Raw genomic sequence first — 25,034 nt, forward strand, 5'->3', positions numbered from 1 at the left:
AGGGACACAATATCAAGTTTGGCATACAGAGTCAGTGTGTTTAGAACCATGACATATTTTATGCAGTAGTTGAGTAAAAAGCAACAAATAAATAAAGGTCATTTGAAAAGTGACACGACAGTAAGTTTTCAGTAAGTTTACATCTTGCTTTAGATCTTGAGGTTGTAATAATATTAAATGACTGAATGTCTGAGCTTAGCAATGTATTGAGAGGGACAATGCACTGCAATATGAAATAAAATGCAATTTTATACTCAAATACATGTTCAGGACGCTTCAATAAGTTAAAATGGGGTGATTATGGATTACATTTAATAGGTAACCGTATGCGTGTGCCAGAAGCTTTTATAAGCACAGTGTAAAGTGTGAGACCAGGGAGTCATGAATCAGAGCAGAATGTGATAAGTATGAGGTGATAGGTAATCTTGCAAGGAAGTGCAAAGGGGGGTTGGATGATTAAGCTGTTATGAGATCAGAGACCACTCTCCAGTCCATGATCAATTGGTCAGTCCTTTAAGCATGGCTGCACTTCTCTGACACACTCATTATAAAAAAATATATTTCAGTGTGTGGACCCAGATCTGTGAAAGGTAAGAGAAGAGAAGCAGCGAGGCGGAGCAGGAGGCCACCCTGCTAATAAACCGCTCTATGTGTCTGTGCATCTCTTAGCTTCACCTGCTGTGACACCAAAACCTCCAGGAGCCATCTGCTCCTGTTGTTTTATCTCTCATGGCAACCATAACGATCCAGCAAACAAAGACACTGCTGTTGAGGCAGAGGCAGGGGACATTGTTTCTTATTCTTTGAAGATTTTGGAAATATGCTTATTCACCCTCTGGTAAAGAGTTAGGTATATGTGTGTGTGTGTGAGTGTGTGAGCGTGCGTGTTTGTGTGTTAAATATGAAGCTACAGAAGCTTAGCGGTTTAGCTTAGTATAAAGTGTAAAACTGTAACCATGGGGAAACAGCTAGTCTAGCTCTGTCAAACAAGTGCTTCTATGCATGCATCTGTACAGCGAAATGAACACCTTAAATCTTGTTTGTGTATATGTCAATACGAAAACTCTCACTAAGTCCGGCACACAGGTCACTTTGGGCGTGTGTAGCTGCACAGACACAAGATAAATATCTCCTTTCAGCGGCTTGGTTCGCTTAGCAGCAGCTTACGTGTTTGAGATAATAAAAAGAAAAAATGCAAGATTTAACATAATAGTCACAAAGAAGAATAAAGTGCGCTGTCTGTTGTGTGACAAATACATACAATCCAGCTGTGTTCCGGACGCAGCCATTCTTCTGTCTGTTGGTAATGAAGCTAAATATTTGATGCATAAACACTAAGTTTTATATCTGTCATCTTGGGTAAAATGGGTCTAATCAGCACCACCAAAGTATCATAAATACCAGCTCAATAAACAAGCAGCCAAATTACAGCTCTGGTAAAGGCCCTCTGCATAATAAACACCTCTGCCAAGCTGCAGTTAACACCATAAAACATATTTTCCTCAAGGGTCAATGCCACCAATTTCAGCACTGTAGCGGCGCTTTGTCTCCTGAAATCCTCCGCAAACAATTTGGTGGGATTTGCACATCAACTGTCTCAGAGGATTTTTTTTGTTGTTGCAGGTTTTATGTGTCTGTTGGATGGCAAAGGCCCCTTGAAGCTATGCAGGGTGGGTGATACAAAAGAAAAAAGAAAACAAGAGCCATAAGGAAGGTCCATCTGTCAGCTGCAAGTGAGCCGGAGCAGGGAGCAGGGAAACAACAAATTAACAGTGGTAATTTGGTCGAACAGGTACAACAGATGTGGGACGAGACCAGGACATTGTCACTGATGCATGGTAACATCAGCGACATCCTGCAACATTGCCCCCTTATCTCCCGTGCGATGAGGCCTGCACACACACACAACACACACACGCACGCACGCGCGCACACATACACACACACCTCCTCCAGACACCCATATAGAGCATGTTCCAAAAAAATTATGTGGGACACAAACAGCACCAGAAGCACAAGCAAGGGGCGTCCCACAGAGAGGAGAGAGAAAGAGAGGGACAAAGGGGAGGACAAGGAAGAGGAGGGTGAGGAAGGGGGAGAGAAACTGAGAGGAAAGGAGAAAAATAAGATGTAATGTGGAGCGAGAGGAGGGAGAGAAAGATGTGAGAAAGCTGGGGAGAGAGAGAGAGAGACACACACACACAGAGGGAGAATGTATCCTTGTTTTAATTGGAACAAAGTGTCCGTGGCATCTTTCATTTCACCAGCTGAATCCCATCCAACACACAAAACCAACAAAGCTTTGGCTTCCCAAACCAACAACAAAACTTGGTCCTTGCTAATCCCGAAAAAGTCTGGACACCTGCTCTGTATCTGGATTCTTGATGCTCCGCATGGGAACGGTTTGACCGGTCAGCTGTGTGTTTGGGGATGAAGGGAGGGGGAGGGGGGTCTCTGTTTAGAGTTGACCAAGTGAAGCATGTAAATGCATTATATGAACCCAACGTTTCCCCCCCTTCTCCTAACACCCATTGGCAAGCGGCTTTCCAATGTTGAAAGAGGTCTCGATCAAACAGTGGCAGCCACGCTTGGCAGTGACGTTCAAGGCGAGGTTCACACCGCGGCGGAGGATGAAGGGCACTGGGGATAGATGAGGAGCAATGCAGCCTCTTGGCAGTAATTCAAACTCCAGACAAAAGAAAAAATAAAGAGGTCTTACTTTCTGCAATGACCGAAAGCACAAAATAAAGACAATCTTGTTTCTTCAAAGGTTGTTTCGAATTTTGAATTTGAATTGATTTTTTTTTTATTGATTTTTTTTCCAAGTCCTTGTTTGACACCTTTTTCTGGATCACTGAGATGAAATGATGAAATTGGAAACACTTTTTTGGGGAGGGGAAAATACCAATTTCATTTTCCACTCAAACATCAAATGATGTTATCATGTCCTTGGGTTATCTTTTTTGTTATTCTCTTATAATTCACTTATTAGTGAATCCAAGCTGTTGTTTTGGCCCGAGGTCGGCTCAGTGTGGGGTCTCTACACTCCCTCTCATCACTAATGCTTACCCGCTGATTGACTTGCTGTTAATTAACATCGACTCGCTAATGTGAGTCCGCAAATATTTCTCTTCTGCAAGTGTGTTTCACTTTTAATTGCATGGTGTCATACTGAGACTCCCAACTTTAATCGCTCTCTTTCTCCCCCCCAACTCCCTCCCTCCCTTTATCTCACTCTCTCTCACTTACACACACACACACACACACACACACACACACACACACACCACACTGTCTATAGTGTGTGCAGTGAGCAACAATGAGCTGTCAGAAAGAGATAATCGCTACAATCATTTCTGATTCTCCTCACCATTCATCCAATACAATCCTTTGTGAAGTGATTTTTAAAGCATGACAGCAGGAAACAGAGCTATCAATTCAAAACTAATTTGCTGTTTGCAGACTATTTATCGTTTCTGTTGATGACACTATATTTGTTCAATGGCAAAAATGTGGATTTATATGACATTATTCAGTTGCGGCTTTGATGTGTTTTTACGGACAGATAGAAATCATTGCAATCCGCTGGTACAGCAGCCTATTCAAATTGTTTGGGATAATAGCAATAAACATAGGCCTGCAATAATTTTAAAGAAAACAGTCCACTTCAGCTGCAGCACTTAGAGCTGTAGACAATTCTATGAGTGATTTTTTTTAAATATTGGCTAATTAAATGCCACAACGTCACTATACAAACTAATCTGAGCATCACAGAAACACAACAGAACCCTTTACGGACATTAGAGACACGATAGTTGGTTTGATTTCTCATTTAAAAAAAAGCCACGCACGGCACTCACACTGGAAATAATGCAATAAGTGAAAGATTATTCCTCACCCGCGTTTGCGTGTTGTTGTTGCTGTTTTCCTTGTTGGTGTTGTTTGTGGTTTGAATAGCAGCTCAGTCACAAGGCTGCAGGCTGACGGCAGCTCTGTAGTCCGCTCTCCGTGCAGTGCAGCCCGGGATGTGCTGAGCATCCGGACCGTCTCCTGCTTCTTGAGGAGGAGAGAGAGAGGCACCGCCGGCTCAGTGCGCGCTCCCGAGTGCGCGTGCTCCGTATCAGGGCTGGGACGGAGGCATTAGTAGCCTATTGGTTTAATGCTACATTGGCTATCAGTGTTTTAGGCTCAATTAGGTAGCCTATAGCCTAGTTTTCTGGAGGGAGAGAGGCTGAGAGAAATCAGAAGTATTTCTTTTTCATGAGTGATAAATCATGATTAGGCTAATGCCTTGTTTAATGTTTTAGACTATTATTCCACATTTTAGTCTTCATGGTCCAAACCTGGTTTACATTAGCCACAATTTGGATCATAATTTGGATCAATTTAGCTAATAAGTGAGTTACGTTGTTAGCAGCTAATGTAGCCATTAACAGAGAGGAGCATGCTTCTTTCTAACTCCACATTCATCTTTTTTTGTCAAACTTTTAGCCTTCACGCCAAAAATATTATTTACGCACATAGACCTAAACAGTGACCGCCCCTTTTTCCACGGCTCTGGTTCCAGGAGTAAATTACCCCTATCAAAACATCCATTGATATTTGAACAATTCCTCATAGGCTATCAATCATTTTAATCACAGAACCAACCCGACTATCAACCATGCTATCAACCCCAATAGCCTACAGACTATAAAACATTTGTTGGGGCTAAAAATTGAAATGTGTAAACTCTTATAGTGTTCGCCTTTAATGCTACAACAGACAGTGATAGGCCTATTTTAGATGATGTCGTGAATGACTCAGACTTTAATGGGGCCGAAAAAGAAATGTTAACTGAATTACTGAGATTTGTAATAGGCCTAGTTTATACAGTATATCCTAGGCTGTATTCACTTAGCCTAACTGTTCAACGATAGCCTAGGCTACCTACTGTTGGTTGGTCCTGTTTTCTAATAGGTGTAGCCTTAATACTTAGCATAGTGTTCCAACGTCCTCTGCTCTCCCTGGAGTAGGCTAGGCCTAAAATTAAAACAGGCCTAGCTAAAACAAATTCTCAATATAAATCATTAAAATAGGCTTCCTCAGTGTCCTAGCTTTGACCCTCAACTGGGAGCGTATCACTGTTGCCTAGTTAATTTTTGTAATTCAAAGTTATTTAACATGCAGATATAGCTTTGAAATTATATGTTCCACAATCACATTTGGCTTGCTTTAGGCTATACTTGGGTGCCCAAACTGCCCATCCACATACTTTCTGGTCATGCAGTGTATCGGTCCTCAACTGAAAGGGTTTCATAAGCTCTTCATCAATCTTCAGTCATTTAAAAAAAAATAACATGACATGGTGTTTATTCCTTAATAAGGCTAAATGCTATCATAGACAATGCTCGCTGTATAAATTTATTTTTATTTTAGGTGAAGATCCCTGTGACTGGTTAATCTTACACAGTCAATTGACTGCAGAGCACCAACAGGACTATAAATCCTCACTTTGAGCCTGTTGTGTGTGGACAGATTGAACGCTGTATTTGCAGTGATTGTGTATAAATCACTTGAGGGGATTGGTTGACATTTAGCATTTTTAGTCTGCTATTTATGTTTTTTTGTTTTCGTGTCCCCTCTGAAAAACAGCTTGTTAGCGTTATTGAAACCATTGAAATAGCTTTACACTAATTTGGTTTGAATACAAATAATGCCGACAAGCTACTTATTGAAGTGCGGTTGTAATACAGAGTCTGCTGAAGGAAGATAATGACATTCATTTAAAATGCCTTTAGAAATGGGTAATGAGAACTCAAATATCTTACGTTGTAATGGGTCAAATTCTGCCTCTCGAAGTAAATTTATGTAGGTTACAATATGTTCTGTGCACGAAACACACACAATGGGTTTATTTAAATTTGTAAAATACATATTATGGTTTGTATTGTGCGTTCTGGGTGAAAAACATCTAAGGACACTTGCTTGCATGTATTCATAACATTTTTAACTTTTTTTGGCTTCCATCTGATGTTGAGATTTCCATATATTGCTTCGTGCATACGGTTAAGTTTGAGCAAGATATCAACAGCTCCCTGAAGCACACGATGGTGTATGAGAATGGGACCCCTGTAGCTCCTGTGACACTGAGAAAACATCTGATGTGAGTTGGCATCAGCGTCACATGCGCTTGAATCGAAACATATTCTCTGGATTCTGCAGCAACAAAAATATGTAACCACATATGTATGTTTGGGGGGAAACAAACAAACCAACCGGATTACAAATTGGTGTAATGCTGATTTTTACATGTAACTAAGTTTATTCAATTATATGTATCCATATGTTATTTATATTTACTGAACTTATTGTTACGGTTGGACAGGGAGGACACATGGCGCGGAGACAGCACTAGTTTAAGAAGGTTTATTGAACAAGAATCAGCTGGGGGTTGGGTCGGGATCGGGGGGGGGGGGGGGGGGGGGGGCTCCAACTGTCCTGGGGAGGGTTCCAGGGAGAGAGCAACGGAGAATGTCCAGGGCTTGGGTGAGAAGAATCCAGAGCAAGCGGGTAGAAGAGTCCAGGGTGGAAGTGCTCGCTGGTGCAGGTTGGAGCCGTGGGGAATCAGACCGGGAGAGCTGTGGCAGGAGAACAACAAAAATGAGTACGGGGAAAAAATGCAAGTGAGCTGCAACAGGTAAGTAATGAGAAGTAGCGCTACTGACTGCGTGAACTGAAACTACAATCTGGCAGTATCTGGAAGGTCGGACCGGGTATATGAGAGGCGGTTGATTGGTGATTGCTGGCAGCTGTGAGTGCTTGAGCTGACTCCCCACACACCTGCTCCAACCCTGCAATAAGCCAGACAAGAAAAAGGGCAAACAGGCAAAAAACAAAACAGAGACAAGGAGGCCCAGGCAGGATCATGACACTTATGCACTTAAGTTCAAATATAAGGTACTTTACTTCGGTCTTTCCTTTTCACTTTTTTCTTTACAGATTCAGTTACGGATTTTTTTTTTACAATTTAGGTTTTGCAAAGCGATGGTACAGAAAGCACAAGAAAAGCTCATAATATGTATTTTTCTTATAAATTAAACCCAACAGTTTCTCCAAATATAGCTGAAATGATAAGTTGATTAATCAATTAGCAACACTTCAATGGCTCCCATTTGAATGTGAAGATATGCAGCTTTTCATTCTTATAATTGGATTTCTTACTGTTGATTGGACCCAATTAACATTGTGAAGATAATAACTTTGGGCTCTAGATCATTGTGACAGCATTTCTCCCTTTTATCAGATTCTTTAGAAGCCAAACAATTATTATTTAGTTGCAGTTCACAATCATCTCTTCCTCACAATTCCAACAGTAAAATCCTGCTTTTACATTATTGGATGATTAATAATAATAATGTCATTGTTTAATATACTGTATAATATAGGGACCATTTTCTGATCTGCATACTATTACTTTTCATACTTTAAATTTCACTAATTATACGTATATATATTTATTTAAGCATTTTACAGTGTGTTTTTTGTATGAGACTTTAATTAAGTAGAGGATCCGAATACTTCTTCCACCACGGACTGAATCATTCATAACACCTGGACACCACCTTCCGAGATTGAGCAGGCATGAAAGCTATTGAAAGCCATTAGTAACAGTAATCGATAAATGGTTGTAAGACGCAGCTAGTGGCCTGAATGGAAAACTTTACCGAACCACTGAAATAATAAAGAGAACATCAATTCCAGGATGAATGTGTCTTGCAGGATTGTAAAAACAACCTTTTCTAGAATGTAATGTTAAACAGTATCAGGTAGGCTATTCCGCCAAAAAGGCTGGAGACTGGTATAACAGATAGAGTCGGAGGTATGTGGACTATTTGAAGGCCATTTTATCTTTAATGAGTCCAATTGCAAACACTATTTCACTGCACCAGCTCCATCCCGCAAACACCTTAAATAGAGTAAATCACCAAAGACACCAAGATCTGCATTGAGCCATCATGTTTCTAAAAAAATGTGGTGATTCACAAAGCACCGTATTCAACGTCAAAATTGATGTTGTCGCTACTCAGAATCCACCAAAGGTTCAGCCTGTGTTTTTCATTGAAAGCTCAAGAAAAAGCTTCTTTTGAAATCACTGTTTACTGTAAATACAGTAATTAGTGTTATGCAGACAGCTACAGTAAATGCTGCACTGTTTCATCCCTGTGTTACAAACCTTGCCTGTAATTAGAAGAGTAAAACAGTGAAAAGCCACAAAGTAAATTGTTTGGCCCAGTGCAGCTGCAGAAACAAGTACATGGAAACTGTAACTTTGTGTTTGATCATGTGTTCAGGACATTCAGAGGGAATTATTTGTGCAGAGTGGGAGTGTCAGTATGTCAATTAATGTGCAACACCTGAGAGTTATCTGAGCACATGATAGCACATCGAATTTTAGTGTGGATATGCGAGGAAGGTGGAGGTCTCATTGTGTCATAATCTGTCTGCGAGTGTACCATTACATTACATATCATTTAGCTAATCCTCTCATCCAAAGGGACTTCCAAAAAGTGCACACAACCATGTGTTATGCATTGGTGTCTTAAAAACCCAGAACAGCCAGAATAATTTAAGTACAATAGCTCATCATGTCATAATCTGTCTGAGATTGTACCATTACATTACATTAAAATACAATACATATCATTTAGCTAATCCTTTCATTCAAAGTGATTTCCAATAAGTGGAAATAACCATGAGGGTACAAACCAGGAACAGCCAGAATAATAATAAGTACAATAGCTTCAAATAAGCCAAACTAAAAATTACTACAAGTAAGCGCATAGTTTATGTTTTAAAATCATCATTTTAGCCAAGGGGCAGTCAGACCAGATGTGTTTTTAGCCTGCAGTGGAAGATGTGAAATTTCAACTTTCCTGATATCAATAGAGAGCTTGTTCCACCATTGGGGAGTCAGGACATCAAACAGTCATGATTTTGTGGAGTGACTAGGTGTCCCTCGCAGTGAGTGGCCACATTGGGGTGCATTGAACCATGTCCTGGATGTCTGCTTAGCCTGAACCACTAGCAGCAGGGTAAGCATGTGGCTTAGTGGCTACGTAGAAGCAGATGTGGGCAGCAGCAGTGTGGTTGGTTCCCCTCAAACAGGAGATATAGGGTTCCAACATTTAATAAAGTTAGACTGAAGCACTCTTCTGTGCACCAGTCAATTCTCAAACTCAATATGGTGCTTTAATCCCACATCAAATGTTAGCTGATGATGTAATTTAATTGTAATGTTGTGTTGAATGTACTGTATGTATTTTGGGTCCTGACATGATGTCTTAATGTCCGTCTTTCCTGTGAGACCAGTCAGTTGCAGTAGTCTAGCCGAGATGACAAGAGCTTGGACCAGTACCTGTGGGTTAGCTGTGGGTAACCTTCTTGAGAAAGGGAATTTATTCTTCTGATGTTGTGCAACATGTACTCTATCTTCACCAATCTGTATCTGCACCAATGCTTCCTGCCTAAACTGGTTATTATACAGCGAGAGAAAAACACACAAACAAACCCAGGGCGGAATATACATACATTATACATAGTGGGGTCCAAAAGACTGAGTCAACATATTTCTATTTTGCATTTGTGCAGGTGTCCAACTCCAGAGCAGCAAAACGCCCCCAGACCTGAATATTTTCTTCAACAGTGTTCCATTGTGGGTTGGATCCACTGCTTTCATTCACTCTTCTGTTACTGCCATACATCTCTAGCTTGGATTTATAAAGCTAGAGAACCCCATTTCATGTCATAAATGTAGTTTTTTTATGTTTATGTTTGTTTCTGATTATTTCCAGGTTAACATCAAATTATTATTGATCTCTTGAAGTGGTGTGTGTGTGTGTGTGTGAAAGAGAGAGAGAGAGAGAGAGAGAGAGAGAGAGAGAGAGAGAGAGAGAGAGAGAGAGAGAGAGAGAGAGAGAGAGAGAGAGTGTGTGTGTCTGTGTGTGTTTTGGCAGTCAGATTGAAGTGCAAGAGGAAAGCAGGAGGACCCCCTGCCAGGCATCTTCATGAATTATCAAGCCGCAGCTTCCCAGCAGGCATCAAGCACCACATAACAGGGTGTCGAGCTTTAATACCGCCACGGGCAGGTTCGGATTTTTAATATGGGACATATTTAAACTCCTTCAATTCCTCTATTAGGCTGCAAACTCTCCTGCCACATGCACTAAGATAAATCAACGCAGGTGCACGCGCGCACAAACACATAGGTTGCGTTCCGAATCGCATACTTTCTACTATATAGTATGTAGAAAAAAGATTTAGGATGTCCCGATTCTTGTGGCCAGATTTAGGATGGTTAGAATACCCGGATGGTCTACTTCATGCGGCCAAGATTGTTAGTGTTGAAAAGTGCATCCTATTTGGGCGATTCTGACCCACAATCCAGTGCGCACGTGAAGTGACGTAACATCGACGAAGCCTATAGGTCCATGTTATGAAAACAAACGGGGATGCGACTGATATAAAAGCAAGAGGCAAGATCAAGGCGCAATGTTATGATGAAATAAGAGAGAAAAGTACGTCCCAATAGTATGCCTACTGCATCCTAACTAGATTCTTTTTATCGTCAGATGTAGTATGTAGAATAGAAAAAAGAAAGAGTATGCGATTCGGAACGCAACCATAGATAAAAGGGACTAAAATAAAATGTCTTCCACCATTTAATTAAAATTGATTGTCAGGAGAATAATACACACAAATTGTGCTTGGTTTACTGAATTAAAGTGATGCAAATTACTTTTATATATGTGTATATAAATGTATACACAAACACACATACACATTTGTAAATCACATGTCTGTACAAATGACAAATACAGTATTGCAATGCGAGTCCATAACTGTAACTTTGGGGAATATTTTTTAACCAAGGCTTTTAAAATCAGTTCCTGCCTTGAGTTCAGATGTTTACAATAAAGTGACAGATACGGTCAGTCACTTCACAACCATACAGTGTATAATGTTTGTTACCACTTGGAGCTGCAGTATTATTGCCTTTGGGAAAATTACAGCTTGTTCTTGTACATGGCGGATTACAGTAAATGCATGGACTCCTGCCACGGCCAGCTCAGTGCCAAGAAGCTCCTAGAGACAGTTATGTAGTTAACCTGAAATATGTAGTGTTTTACATTTTAATTTTACACCAAGCACCTTGGGTAAGATTGGAGAAATCATAAAAAAACACAATCACAATCGAACACTGCCACCTTGTGGAGGAACATGACCAAATCTCTTTGTGATTAAGTGCCGCATCTTCCACTAATCAAACATTTTCCCTGATGCCACACAAGTGACAGCGACAATGATTCATTTCTTAATCTCAGTTCATTCACATACAGGATATCCATGGATACAATCCCAATCTATGGCGCAAGACTGCTGGGAGACAAAAGCAGATATTTGTGTGGCATCAAACCCTCCAATAGGCATTAAAAGCAATCAATGTGAATCGTGCTTTTATCACATTAGCCTCAAGGCACATTAAATACACTTTATGTAAAAGTGTTTCTGCTGAAAGCTGTAATTACTGCTGCAGCCCTCTCGCTCTCTCTAAAACATACCAGCCAAAGAATCAAATTTGCCTATATGGAGGCTGAGTGTTGTGTTTTGGCCGCATGTCAATGACTGATCTTCTTAAAATTATGTGTTTTCATTTGTTTTTCAAGGAGCCTGAATATCTCATGTGTCATAACAGTCTGTTAGAATATATTGAACATAGCCTGTGACGATGGCTCCACATGAAGAGAAACTCCAGCTGCTGAATGAGATGAATAGGCAATAATGATGGAAGCAAACTAAGTGATTGCACAGGATATTTGGACAGAACCCTGCAAGAAAATATAAATTGTGTTCATGAAAACCAGCCCTGAAATCAACAACCGTTTCAAATAAAAATTTATATCAGGCGGCTGGCAATTAGTCATTCACTTAGTGGCAGTATACGATGATCACCCTTACATTCATAGCTCCAGCGAATTCCCATTCTGGCTTTTTCGACTTAGTTGTTCTGTACGGCTCAAACGTGAGCTCCGTGGTGCGCTCCTTTATGGGGTCAGCGCTTCAGAAAGCTGGCTTGGTTTTTCAGCCGGCACCTCGTACTTGAAGACCACGCTAAACAGCTTTCCGCCCAGCCGCTCGGCCAGCCACGTGTTCTTGATGACAGCCATCTTGAGGCTCTCACAGCTGAGCATGGCGTAGTAGTTGGTGTGAATGGCTCTGCCCATTCCCTCGATGATCACCAGGTCTGTTTGTCTCTCTCGCACTGTCGTCGCCAGCACTTTATCCAGGCGGCTAATCGGATAAGAAGTAGAGAATACAGTGTGGTTAAATTTTGCTGCACAAAATGACCATAAGACTTTTATCTAGTCTATGAACATGTCAAGCCCAAACTCCAAACTAGAACATCCACTAAGAAAATTACAAAGCTGTATTAAAGTTATATTAATTTGTGGCCTGATTTACAGTCTACTCGCATACAGTAAGCTTTCCGCTAAATTTTAATTAAAGTTCCATTCACAGAGCAACAGCAGATAGTATATACGGAAAACGGAAAAACTCAAATGCCAAATTTCCTAATGACCAACCTCAGATCCAGGCAGGGTGAACTGGAACCGCTTTGTACCAACGTCAGCCTGTCTTCCGTCAGAGCAGATCTACACAACAAACAGATCGATCAACAAAAGCAATAAAACAAAATATGATGACAAAAATAAAAAGATTGCTGTTGTAGCATAATGGATGATTTGCTTTGGTATGGAAACTAAATAAATACTCACTTAATCACTGGATCCATGGCAGCGATGCTTTCAGTCAATATTTGCAGTTCACCGTTTGTTACGTCGTTCAAAGCCGGGCCAGAGTTGCTGGCTAACACAACCTGAAGGAAGACAAATAGAAGAGTTTGATAAACATTTGATCAAATATATTATTCAAAAAATTCAATTGATTTGAGTTCCTTACCTCTGTTCCTCGAGAGAGAAGCTCTCGGACAAAAGGCATCACCCCTAGAATGATATCTACTCCACTATTATCTACGAAAAACAAGGCACACTTATGAGGAGGACCCTGCAAGAGAAAACGGAGGATGGTTCGTATTCAAGCATTTATCATCAAGATCACACGACACAGAAACAATATCATAAATATATGAATAAGGAGCCCTAGAAAACATTATTTCTTTGTGTTTAATCAAAATCATAGTGACTGTGCCCAAGTTATGTGTTTGTTTAACTCTGTGTGTATAAAACCTATAACCTCCAAAAAATAATGCTACGAGGCTGTGAAATGAAAAAGTAGTGAAAGAGCCTGACCTTTAGTCGCTCAAACCACTGGTCATAGGAATCGACAAGCCATGGCCGCTCTGAGAACAAAAACAAAAACAAAAAAAAAATCAATCTGAGACAGTGCCTTTGTGCAGGAGTTATTTCTAAAGGTCCTAAAATTCTTAAGCAAATATTGATTTAACAAAAAAGAAGACATTTGAAGAACTAGAAACAATCATGTGGTTCGGATGTCTATCGGTGTGTCAAATTAGATCAGATTAAAAGGTTAAATAATAAAAGCAGAGAATATCTTAGATACCTTCTAACTGTCGTTTCGCCTCCTCAAACCCAAACTCTGGATCAGTTTCAAGAACGCTGGCAGACATAAAACAAAATATGGATTATTTAGGATCACAGTGTACAAATCCCAACACCAAACTCTCCAAACATTGAGATTGAAACTACAATGTAAGAATTTGAAAGCCACAGAAGCAGTAGGGCACTCTCAGCAAATCATTCCATTGATGCCTGATGCTGCGTGACAGGCATTGGATACAATGTTGCTTTGCGCAGCATCAGGGATCAATGGGTTAAAGAGACGGGATTTGAAGAGTAGCAGGCAGGCCATAGTAAAAAAAAAGGGATTTCTTGTGAACAAACTTGCATAGATTTAGTCCACGGTCTCACAGTCAAGAAAAGCCATTATCTCTACTCACTCTGACACGGCCTTGGCTCCCCAGTCAAACACATTCCCAGCCAGGACGCCCATGACCAGGGCAAACTGTCTCTGCTCCCAGCTCAACGCCTCCAGTGACTTCACTGCCTTCTGATAGTACTTGAGAGCCGCGTCATTCTCCTTCTGTTTGATCTACACGAGTACATTGGTGGCACACAGTTGGTTTGAATAAATAAACAAACGTGCTCACTCACAGGCATTCAGCATACAGAAATTTGAAGGAATGCGATTTTGTTGATTTTTGTTTCGTTTGAGCCACTGAGAGACTTTCAAGAGACTTTTTCTTCAATATTACAATAATAAAGTCATGAGAATTTAGTGAGGACACGAAAAGAAAGCAAAAAAAGGTTGATAGATTTCACTCAGACCTTAGAGTAGGGATCAGGAAAGTTGAACTCGTTTAAACAGTGTTCCCTCGTGTCTAACAGACTTCTGACAGTGAGGGATCCATAAGCACTAGGTGAGAAAAGAAGCACTCTACATTAGCCAGAGAGAAAAAAAATACACACAACGGAGGCTTGGACGGTCGATGCATCCTACTTTTCATTGGTTAGTTTTTTGATTTTCAAAAACAGCTTACATGCTCATCATTCATTATTTACTGATATATTATTGTCAGAGTTAATTAACCAAATACTGAAGCACCACACCTGGCTCCTAAAGAATTAAAAATTAAAGCACATTTTGACATCAAAATGTGCTCTTTATCACTGACAAAGCACATTGGGCGGTTACAGCAAGCATGAAGACATTAAACTAAAGCAGAGGCTGAAGAAAAGACTTGTGGTGTTAGTCTACTAAAAGGAAACCTCTTGTTCAAACCAATTGCCTTACATGCAAAATAAAAAAAGCAGTCCTTACAAAGGTTGGTTGCGGAGCGTCTGAAGTTTGTGTCTGTATTTCTGACGGAACTTCTCGGCTCGCTCGGCTGCCTCCACCATGTCAGGCTGGCTCGCTACTGCTCTCTTAACCACCTGCTCAACAAAAAACAAGCACAGTTATCAGCCATGTTTACAATGTATGCAGTACTGAGCACTGAGTGGGAAAAACATTAAAAAATATCAATTTCTGGGCTTATTTTGTCTCAATATTGCCACAGATAAGGTGTATTTTGGCATCATATAGTGGTGAAAAATCTAGATTGCAAGCTCTGTCCTTACCCCTCCCATTCATGGAATTTACAGAAGCTACGGTGGCCTTCAAGGGCAAGAAGCTAGTTACTAAAGATGGCATCATCCACCACCGCCTCAAGTCTTTCCACAATATCAAGTGATGAGTTGAATATTATATGTATTTAGTTATTTTTATAGTACTTTTTCTTCGTCTTCCAACCGCTGCACTTCCGGCGGACACTCATTGTACTGTATGAAAAAACGCGTAAGGCCGTTGAGTTTGTCTGCTCTGTTCTACTGTAGAAACACCGCGGTGCAACATGGCGGCACGCTCCACTCCTATGTAGATATAAAACACTCATTCCAAAAAGGTAATAGAAAAAGCAACAACTTTCGTTTACAAGTAATAGACACTAATAAAACATACCTATGAACATTATATTCCATTTCCATCAAGTCTGTTCTGAAAGAGGCCAATTCCCTTTACACATTGTGCCAAATGAAGAGTATAAAACTCTTTCACTTGGTTAACAGACACAGTCTGTAATATGACACATCTTAAATTCAGACTCTGGATTTGGACTTCTAAAACATTTCGCTGCCGTCCTACCCCGTCTAGGGCCTCTTCGAAGCAGAAGAGCCAGTATTCCCGGGCCACGGCGTCCTCCGTGAGGTCCATAGTGTCTGGGATGTAAGACGACGCGTCCTGCAGCAGAGGCAGATTCACCAGCTGCCTCTCCAAACGGTCCATCTCCAACATGTCAAACTACACACAACAAGAGAAGAGCCAAAGAGATGCATGCTGAAGATTTCTGAAAAGCTCCTTCCAGCAACTCAAACATCAAATACATTTTCCACCTATACCACTGTTATAAACTTTTATGTTCGGACATATTTTCACAATATTCTCCATTTTCCTCAAAACACTGTGGCAGGTTTCACTCAGTTTAGTATTTTTCCATTAGTAAGACGAAAAAGGAGCAAGAAACATCAAGGAAGAAACCTATTCTAACTACATTTAATCCTAAAAGCCGGTTAAAGCCTCCAGAGTCATTTATTGTAGGACACACAATCAATATTATTCCATTAAGAGAAGTCAGCTGTTAACTTGTAGACCTGTATCACACTTTGTCAGTTTGCAATTGAAAACTAGATAATGAAAGCGGTGGGAAAAAGCAGGAGTATGATAGGTGATAGTTTCTAATGCTAACAGCAGGGTATAACAGAACTCCTAATGCTCTAAGGAAGACTAGAAGCTCAAAGTGTCACACCAAGGAATCAAGAAGCAAAGCAGCCGTCAGAAACATCAAATACTGTTATTTTCCATCGTGATGATTTAGTAAATGGACAAAACAGGAGCAAGATCTTCAACTAGATCAAATCTAAGCCTAAAAAATATCTCTTTATTGCCAAGTACTTCAGTCAAGAGTTTGCAGCTGGAAAACAAGGCACTGTGTGCGGGAGCCACGTCATCAAACCACGTCACCACAAGTGAGGCAGACAAAGGTACTTACGGAAAACTGAAGGAGAGGGTTAGGTAGACAAGAGAAAAGTTTGGAGAGGAAATTAAAAGAAAGATTAAAAAACATCTTTAAAGATCCTCTTGGATTAATTAGAGGACTGTGGTGGCGGCATTTCCATGAAGGAGATAAAAAGTCAGATTTGTGAAATTAGGCTCAAAAAAATGTGACAGAAGGATATGGGTGGAGTAAAAACAATGAATAGGACGCAGCAGAGTGTACATAGGTCAGGAGGCCTCGTGGTACATGACACAGCTTCATATCTGATCACTTTGTCTGCAGACTCACCGTTCCACTACGTGCACGTTGCATGGGATTCATATCTGGAGAAGTGCTCATCAGGCCTGAGCTTCCTGCATAGTTCTCACCCCAGCTGTACTGGTTTGGATCTAGAGGATCAAATGATGCAATTATAGTATTTATATGGTAAAACATTTAGATTGACATTAAAGTGATTTTCATTCATATTCAAGGTTAGCTTTTACTTGGTGCCAAGTTTTTAGTCTGTTATTGATCGTTTTATCCACCAGTCTTTATTTTTGAATTGAAAATGTATTTATTCAATTAAAAAAAAATGGTTTATAAACAAGGAAAGGCATAGAGCAGAAGAAACTGTCCTACACTTGATCACTTACATAATCTTCACCCTTTCTCCCTAAGTCTTTTATCCATAACTCTGCAACTGCTGTCAGTTAAATTTGTTTATGTCAAGGTTACAACAAGTTACTACAGGTTTCATGTCCGCCCTAATGTGTGAGGGAGGACTTCCATGATCATCGGTGTGTAATTGCAGGCAGCAAGTATCTGCACCAGTTCAGCCACAATGTTTTTGAAAGGTTAAAGTGAAACTACTTTTTCTAAACACCCCATTATGACATTCATACATCTCAGCCCGAAATGCTGAGATGTTACCAGTCATCCAAGTGGAAACATTGGTATAATTGTCTCCTTTAACATGTATGTTGTATGTCTTTTAAATGGACCGCGAGTCTCTTGAATAAAGCTGATTGACTTACTGTCCTCCTCTGCTCCTTTAAGAAATGCTCCGATGGCTCCAAGATAGCCCTCATGTCTTAGGAACAAGGCCTGAACTTCACCCTACAACAATAAAAAGAGGGGGGGGACACAAATCTGGGTTGTGGGTGAAACGCCGATAAAGAACCAAGTTCAGAACTAAACTGAGATGGTTTAGTTAGAATGAGAAAGGAGGACAATTATGAGGTTGGTTAGTTAGTTTTGATATCATCAGAGGAAGAGGCCTTGCCTTGGTGAAGAAGTTGATGCTGTAGGTGATGGTGTGCATGGTGACAGGGTGTCCTCTAATGAAGAAGCCTCCAAAGTACACTCTGGACAGGTTGTGGAGCTTGGCATACAGACAGGCCAGCTGCCCAATGTCGTTACTGATCATGTGGAGTAAACTCTTGGCCATGTCTTCTTTAGGGAACTCTACAATCAGAACACAGATAGATGAACATAAAAGGCAAACATATTTATTGCTTAGCTTAATAGGCTACTAAAATGTATCAGAAGTCTTACATTTTTCCAGGAGGCGTCTCACTAAATTATTAAAAGCATCAGGAGAACAATTAGGTATAAATATTTAAGTTGTGTTCCGTACTTTTAAACTTTAACTGTATAAACCTGATGGAAAGTTGAAGGATGCGTGAGGAAAGCTGTGAATTTCTTTTAAGTCCTGCCATGCCCTGCATTTCCTAACAGCACAAGGAGACAGCAGTGCTGTACCAGAACTGGGTGAGAGGTCAGCAGTTCATTTCAACACAGGCTTCCCTCTAAAAATGGAAAAGATTAAGCATTGCCAAGAATGCATCACAAACAGAAACAGAAACATACAGTACTGTGCAAAAGTTTTAGACAGGTGAGAAAAAATGCTGTAAAATGTTTTAACTTTTTATTTTTTATCAATTTAAAAAAATGTTAAGTGAGCAAACATGATAGTTATACTGGATAAGCAAGGTCTCCCCCAGACAAAGATATCAAAGCAGACTGGGGTTTCAAGATGGGCCTCTAGACGTAGACATATAAAATGCTACATGGCAGCCACTTAAAATCAACGTGTGTCACCTTTGTCGGCAGTAGCAGACTTTCCAAAACTGCTAGCAATAAGATCTCCGGTCAGGCCCAAAGACCCATATGATCCTCCGTAGATATCTTTGACAAGCATGTCGACACTCGTGTGTTGCCCCTTTGAGGCCAACGTTAGCAACTCATCAAATTTCTAAAGGAGGAAAAAATTAAAAGTTCATGAGGCGTAAGGGAACAAAATATAGTAGAGAAATGTTCTTTAATGGCTGAATTCTAAGTCTAACAGTTAAAACAGTATGGTAGAAAACGTTTTTAAGGATACCTTTGTTTTGGTGAGCAAGGCTCCAAGGCCCCAGAATGTCCCTCCACCTATTGAGCTTCCTCCGATTCGCTCAAATTTGTCCTCTGATTCAACCTGTTGAACAGAGAGAGAATGGGATGTTGCCTTTTGTGTGGATCACAATACAGCAAGAGCAGAAGTAATAAAGAATTCACCTGGAACATGCTAAACTATCAGAATAAGCAGATGCACTATACTTTATACTAAACAGCAGATAAAGATATATGAACCATTTCATATGAAGTCTATGTGCCATGACCCACAAGCATAACATAACGAGAACAAAGAGCCAAACTGATACTGGATTTTTGGAGCAAATTAAAACAGATGTAGTGAAACAATATTTTCTGATGTTGGTTATCAAATTATTGCAGTTGGGGAATAAATAATAACTCATGATTCACTTTGTCGATGGGCTAATGAATTAATCTACATATTGTCTCAGCTTTACTTTAAATTGCTGAACAGAGAGACTTATTTCCTGAACCCTTGACGGAAGTGTGATTCGTCAGTCATTACCTTGACTATAGAGACCCCAGAGCCGATGTTTACGAGCAGGTAAGGGAAGATGTCGGGCTGAGTCGTCTGAAAGCGGAACTCTGAGTCAGCGTGCTTGGCGTAGACGAAAGCCTCGTGGGGGATGTTCCTCAGCACAAAGTTACAGCCCTTTATGAGGCAGGTCATCTCGTCCTCTTTGTCCACTCTAGTCACAATACAACAAGAAGCAGCCTTGTCAAATGTGAAATACCGTTTGTATTAATTCCAAACAAATGCTTAAAAGACAATATCGCAGTAACCCCTTGACTTGATCAGACAGAATTAAATTATAAGAGAAACAATTAACTAGAAAACTGGAAAAACAACATATACGTGGCTCTTAATGCCAATGCCATATACTGTAAATGCATGACAAAGGCAAGTCAATCTTATTTAAATGCACTGTTACTTTCACACAATGTTAAAGTGGTCACAAAAGTTTCCAAGCCAGTAAACAGTATTCATAAGGTCGCCTAAACAGTCAACTTTGTGCTTTGATTAAACCTTGTTCAAAGGAAAAGGACAGTATATCGCTTTGTGTGTGAATGGGCTACAGTCTCTGTGTGGGATTGTACATGCAGCGCACTCACCTGAGTCCCAGTTTCATCTCAATGAGTTCTTTGAACTTGTGCGCTCCTCCACCTGTGGCTTTAATAACTTTGGTTTCCGTGTTGACCAGATGGTGTTTGATGAAGTCCAAGCATGTTTCGATGTAAGCATTTTCAAACTTGATAAAGTGCAGGCGAGCAGTGACTTCCTCCTGCACTGATATTTCATAGAGCTTGTCACTGGCAGCCTCCTAAGACAAAGATGAGAAACAAGGTTAACAAGTAATCAATTAATTTTTCATCCAACTGGTTCTTGTTGTACTGAATCCAAATAATAATAGTAATAATAATAATAGTAATAACAGTATTCGATCATAAAATATCAATGTAAAAAGGTGCATAATGAAAAACGTGTGTGTGTGTGTGTGTGTGTTCTGAGGGAAGAAACTAGTGTCCAGGGGAAATGAGGGATTGTGTAAGTAGGTCAGACAGTAAGGCAAGGCAAGGCAAGTTTATTTATATAGCACAATTCAAACACAAGGCCACTCAAAGTGCTTTACAGGGGCAAGATTAAAATACATAAAACACATTAGAAGACATTTAAAAGCGAATGAAAAGAAGTAAAACAGAATCCTAGGAGAATCCTGGAGAGTAGCATGAGGCCATTTACTAACTAACTTACTAACTGCTAACTTAACTTAATGTTCCAAGAAAGTCCAGTTCCTTACCAGTTGCATCCAGTTTGCCTAATGCTTCCCAGATTGTTTAGGTTCTGTATATTAGGTTACATGATGTTGGTGCTTTGACATTTAAATCAAATACATATGATACCAAATGGTAGGCCAACATGAGATATATTTTCCCCCTGTCCGTGCAGTTTGAGATTTGTAGGATGCAAGAAAACCTCGCAGGAAACCAAATGACAATATGTTTTTCACAAACAAACTGATATCAACAATATTTACCTTTGCTGTGTGGTCAAAAGATCGTACTCTGGCAACTTTGTGTTGTACAGTAGAGTAGTAGGCAAGCTTTGTTAGAGATCCACCTGGTAAAGCAAAGCAGCATTGATAAGGACCAGTCATAAAGGCTGCTAGATAACTTACAGTCATAAACATTGCACCTTAAGATCCAGATTAATAATACAATAAAAAACACCACTTATTGTAGGCTTTGCGAGTGTTAAGCTGTGGCGTAACACTGGCGGTTACCGTTAATGTTTGTATTGTTTACTTACTCTTAGGAGTCAGGTATTGTCACAGTATCAAGCTTAAACACGGACATTATATTTCGAGCAGAGGCGGCAGAACAAAGAAAGAACATTTTTATATTCCCAGTTACCTATGTCTATTGCGAACCGCTTTGCATTCTCCAAATTGCGGAATATCTCGTCAGGCGGCAGAGTAATGCTTTTATCCATTGTGTGACTATTCGTACTGCATTCAAGTCGAACACATTCCGCCATGGTGGACAATTTCTGACGCTGCATGCGAGGCGTGCGTGGGCTACGTGCCATGCGTGCCCCCCAGTCGTCCAATCAGCGTTCACGTACAGTCTGAGGCGTGGATAGTATCGTCCTGTAAACATTTCAGTGCCACCGCCATGGACAAAGTAAACACTTTTTGAATTCACTTTGTATGTCTCTGTAAACCAGTGCATGATTATTTTAATATGTTTTTGCACGTCGACTTAGAAATTGACGGGAAATATTTCAAAGAGGTGTGGGTGCAGAATATCAAAACAAGTTTTTCTTAAATAATAATAATAATAATAATAATAATAATAATAATAATAATAATAATAATAATAATAATAATAATAATAATAATAACCCATACAATGATAATAATAATAATAAGAAGAAGAAGAAGAAGAAGAAGAAGAAGAAGAAGAAGAAGAAGAAGAAGAAGAAGAAGAAGAAGAAGAAGAAGAAGAAGAAGAAGAAGAAGAAGAAGAAGAAGAAGATATGCTTTCTCTATGATAAAACAATGTTAGCTAACTCAGAGTCCTTGTGTGACCCTCATAAGTTTTAGCTTGTGAATCAATCATTGGTGAAGTAGGCTACTCTACAACTATTGTTGCGTTACATCTCTCCACTGATTTTCAGTTTTGATTATTAACATTAACTTGTTTTTTTTTTGTAAAATATAGGCTAATACGTTGTTTTTCATACCTTGAAGCCACTAAAGTAGAAAATAATTTGAAAACGGTATGTAGAGCATTAACATAAACTGGCCACTAGAGGGGAGTGCTCAACTATAAGAGAAAAATGAAAAGTCCTCGTTGAAATAGTCTACTCTTTCTGGATGGAGACACTATCAACAGCCATATTAATTAGGCCTATTGCCATCTAACATGTTTTTCGACAATGAATTAATCCTTGCAGTTTGATGTAATTCAGATAAAGTTATTCCCTGTTAATTTTTTATCAGTGCAAAAAATGAAATGACACAGCTCAATATTCAGTTGATGGGTTTTATTCAAATAATGAATGAGTCACATCATAGAGGCACTAGTGGTGATGATTCATCACAGCAAACATTTGTAAGACAATGAACTCAAAAAGAGTACAATAATAAGCTTCAGTTTCTTTGCAAAACACAAGCACAACCAACTCTCTTACATTGAGAGAAAATATCGTTCAAATATACATTTGTACTATTGACACAACAAAACATGTTGATGATATAACAGATGATTTCAAACCCCAACATGGGTCAGTAATCCTTTACAAAGTAAAACAGACAAAGTGCTACCAGAAAGTAGCAGAAATGTGCCAGTGACTGTCCCAGAATGAATCTTCAAACAGAAAACTTACAGGACGTAAAGGCACGTGCTTTAATAATGACCACTATTGGTCCGTGATAATTATATTGATACATCAATAGGAAAATATGTTATTCATAGAATACATTTTTTTGTGATATCATTTCTTTGAAAACAAAGTTAAACTGATATGTCAGTTCAATATGACCTTGTCATGAATTAATACATTGTTCAAAGACACCTCAAAAAACATGTCTGATGATAACTTTTGACCAATGTGGTCAACTCTGTGGAACTCCAGTGTCTACCACGGCCTCCAGACGGAGTTGTTGACTAGACTCTTGTCTTTGATGTTGCTGGTCTGGACTGTGGAGCTCAGAGGAGAGAAGTCGACCTCTCCCAGGTCTTTATCAAAGGAAGACTGCAGCCTGTCGAAGTGGTTCAGCATGCCTTTCTGGGACTGTGTCTTCACTTGCTCCTTGGACATGAAGTGTTTCACCTCCTGGACACACCTGGAGTAACCCTGGTGGACAGCTGCTGAGTCCACAGCTTGGTGTTGCTGCAGCTGCAGTCGTCTCAGGACACAAACTGTCATCTCCAGGATGTCTGCTTTCTCCAACTTGGAGTCTGGCTGCTGTTTTAGGAACTCTGGACCAAGGAGAGACTTGAGCTGCTCAATGCTGCTGTTGATTCGCTCTCTGCGTAACTTCTCCACCAGAGGCTTTCTGAGCTGCAGAAAGAAGAAAAAAGTAATTAATAATCTTATTCATGGTGAAGTGTTATTATTAAAGAAATTACAATATTTTATAAAGGATTAAGGCTTCTTGGATCTCCAATTTACCTTGTGGGTCAGAGTCAGATGCTCCTGAGAATTGGTCATTGCTGCAGTGATGGTAGGTGCCATGTCTGGATCTCTGTCTAGTGGTCTCTGTCAGGAGAATCTGATCTCTTCTGGCTTCATCCCTCCTATTTATAGTCCCACATCTCCATATGAATGTGTGGGTCTCGGTCTGAACAGAGTTTCTCACACTCTCAGCCAATCAGAGAGCTTGTTCAAACAATAAGGGATGTGGAGCAGCAACATGCTGAATGCTGTCATATTGCCTAAGGGACAATGGTTAGATCCCAGGGGAAAGGGTCAAGGATTCGGGAGGTTGATGGACAGCTACTGACTGAGCTCTGTTTGAATCTGGGAAAGTGGTGACCCTGCAGAGAGCAGATCTGCAGCCTGATGATGAGATCAATGAATTTGACTGAGCACACGCTCATCATCTCATCACACATGTGGAAGATTGACAATGTCCTCAACACACCCATCCTCATACCTCTAAGGAATTGAAGTGTGTATGCTCTTAAATTCCATCCGTCATAAGTTGAATGTTTTATTTTTTTGTTGATGTTTATCAATATTACACATAACACATATAACTCTACGATGACAAATCAAAAAAATAATCATATTATATTGTGCTACTTTATAATGGTTTGTTGAAATTATTTTATCCAAAAGACACTGCCCTTTCAGTTTATTTTTTATGACATTTTGAATTAAATTAGTTTTCAATTGAGCTTTAAATATTATTATTTTACCTATATATTCATTATCTGGCGACAGATTTCATACAAGAAAAATGTGGGATTTTAATCAATAAACTATCAACATATTGGCAAAAGAAAAACAAATGCAACTGGTCTTCCCCTTCCTCCTTACAGAATCTGCATAATGATGTTTGTTCAATGTTAAACATAAAGTATTACGTTGTTTTAAATGGCAGTTAGTTTGTATAATATCTTTATTGAAAGATTATAGTGCAGGAATTAATTGTTGTAATGTAAATTGTTTAACAAAATTGTTTCCAATTATTGCAACATCTGCGATTAGTTCATGCAAGCTCAGTTCATATATTGTGATCACAAAGTAATGCAAATTCCACTGAAAGTCGTCCAGATTAAACAGATGTGACTTCTGTCTTTTGACAATTTGTCCAAGTGAGTTAAGAGCTATGGTTAGAGTCGGTCAGGGTTTCCCACACTGAATCCTGGGAGTCGTAATCAATGCATCACAAAAGAGGTTTGAATGGAGACTATATGCCCAGTGTTGAGCAAAGGGCAGTGCCTGCATGACTGCACT

The 25,034-nt window shown here is 39.8% G+C and overlaps 2 protein-coding genes across 3 annotated transcripts in view; both read right to left on the reverse strand.

Annotated features, from left to right (window-relative positions):
• Positions 1-10,726: 10,726 nt before the first annotated feature.
• Positions 10,727-21,602, reverse strand: pank4 (pantothenate kinase 4 (inactive); the record flags this gene model as incomplete). 2 transcript variants are annotated; one of them, XR_013844819.1, is made up of 20 exons in its annotated part: positions 10,727-11,867; positions 11,998-12,330; positions 12,624-12,692; positions 12,816-12,916; positions 13,000-13,104; positions 13,350-13,399; positions 13,621-13,676; positions 14,018-14,169; positions 14,406-14,493; positions 14,899-15,011; positions 15,760-15,915; positions 16,958-17,058; positions 17,686-17,767; positions 17,934-18,115; positions 18,752-18,905; positions 19,035-19,127; positions 19,572-19,755; positions 20,180-20,388; positions 21,103-21,185; positions 21,479-21,602. XR_013844819.1 is itself a non-coding variant. In XM_080025421.1 (19 exons), 19 exons carry the CDS (start codon positions 21,600-21,602, stop codon positions 12,084-12,086), a joined length of 2,349 nt encoding a protein of 782 aa, XP_079881547.1. In that variant the 3' UTR covers positions 10,727-12,083. The 2 variants fall into 2 exon arrangements, 1 of the variants encoding a protein (XP_079881547.1); XM_080025421.1 differs by having other exon boundaries at positions 10,727-12,330.
• A 1,605-nt stretch (positions 21,603-23,207) lies between these two features.
• Positions 23,208-25,034, reverse strand: part of LOC307249006 (transcription factor HES-5-like) — a gene marked incomplete at both ends in the record, with an annotated part of 40,783 nt that continues 38,956 nt past the window's right edge. The window contains one exon of the mRNA XM_080025595.1: positions 23,208-23,633. Within this exon, the coding sequence (XP_079881721.1) occupies positions 23,208-23,633 (426 nt within the window). The remainder of the gene's footprint in view (positions 23,634-25,034) is intronic.

This window comes from Ammodytes marinus (genome assembly GCF_949987685.1).
Source record: "Ammodytes marinus genome assembly, chromosome: 4".
In the NCBI taxonomy this organism is placed as follows: Eukaryota; Metazoa; Chordata; class Actinopteri; order Uranoscopiformes; family Ammodytidae; genus Ammodytes; species Ammodytes marinus.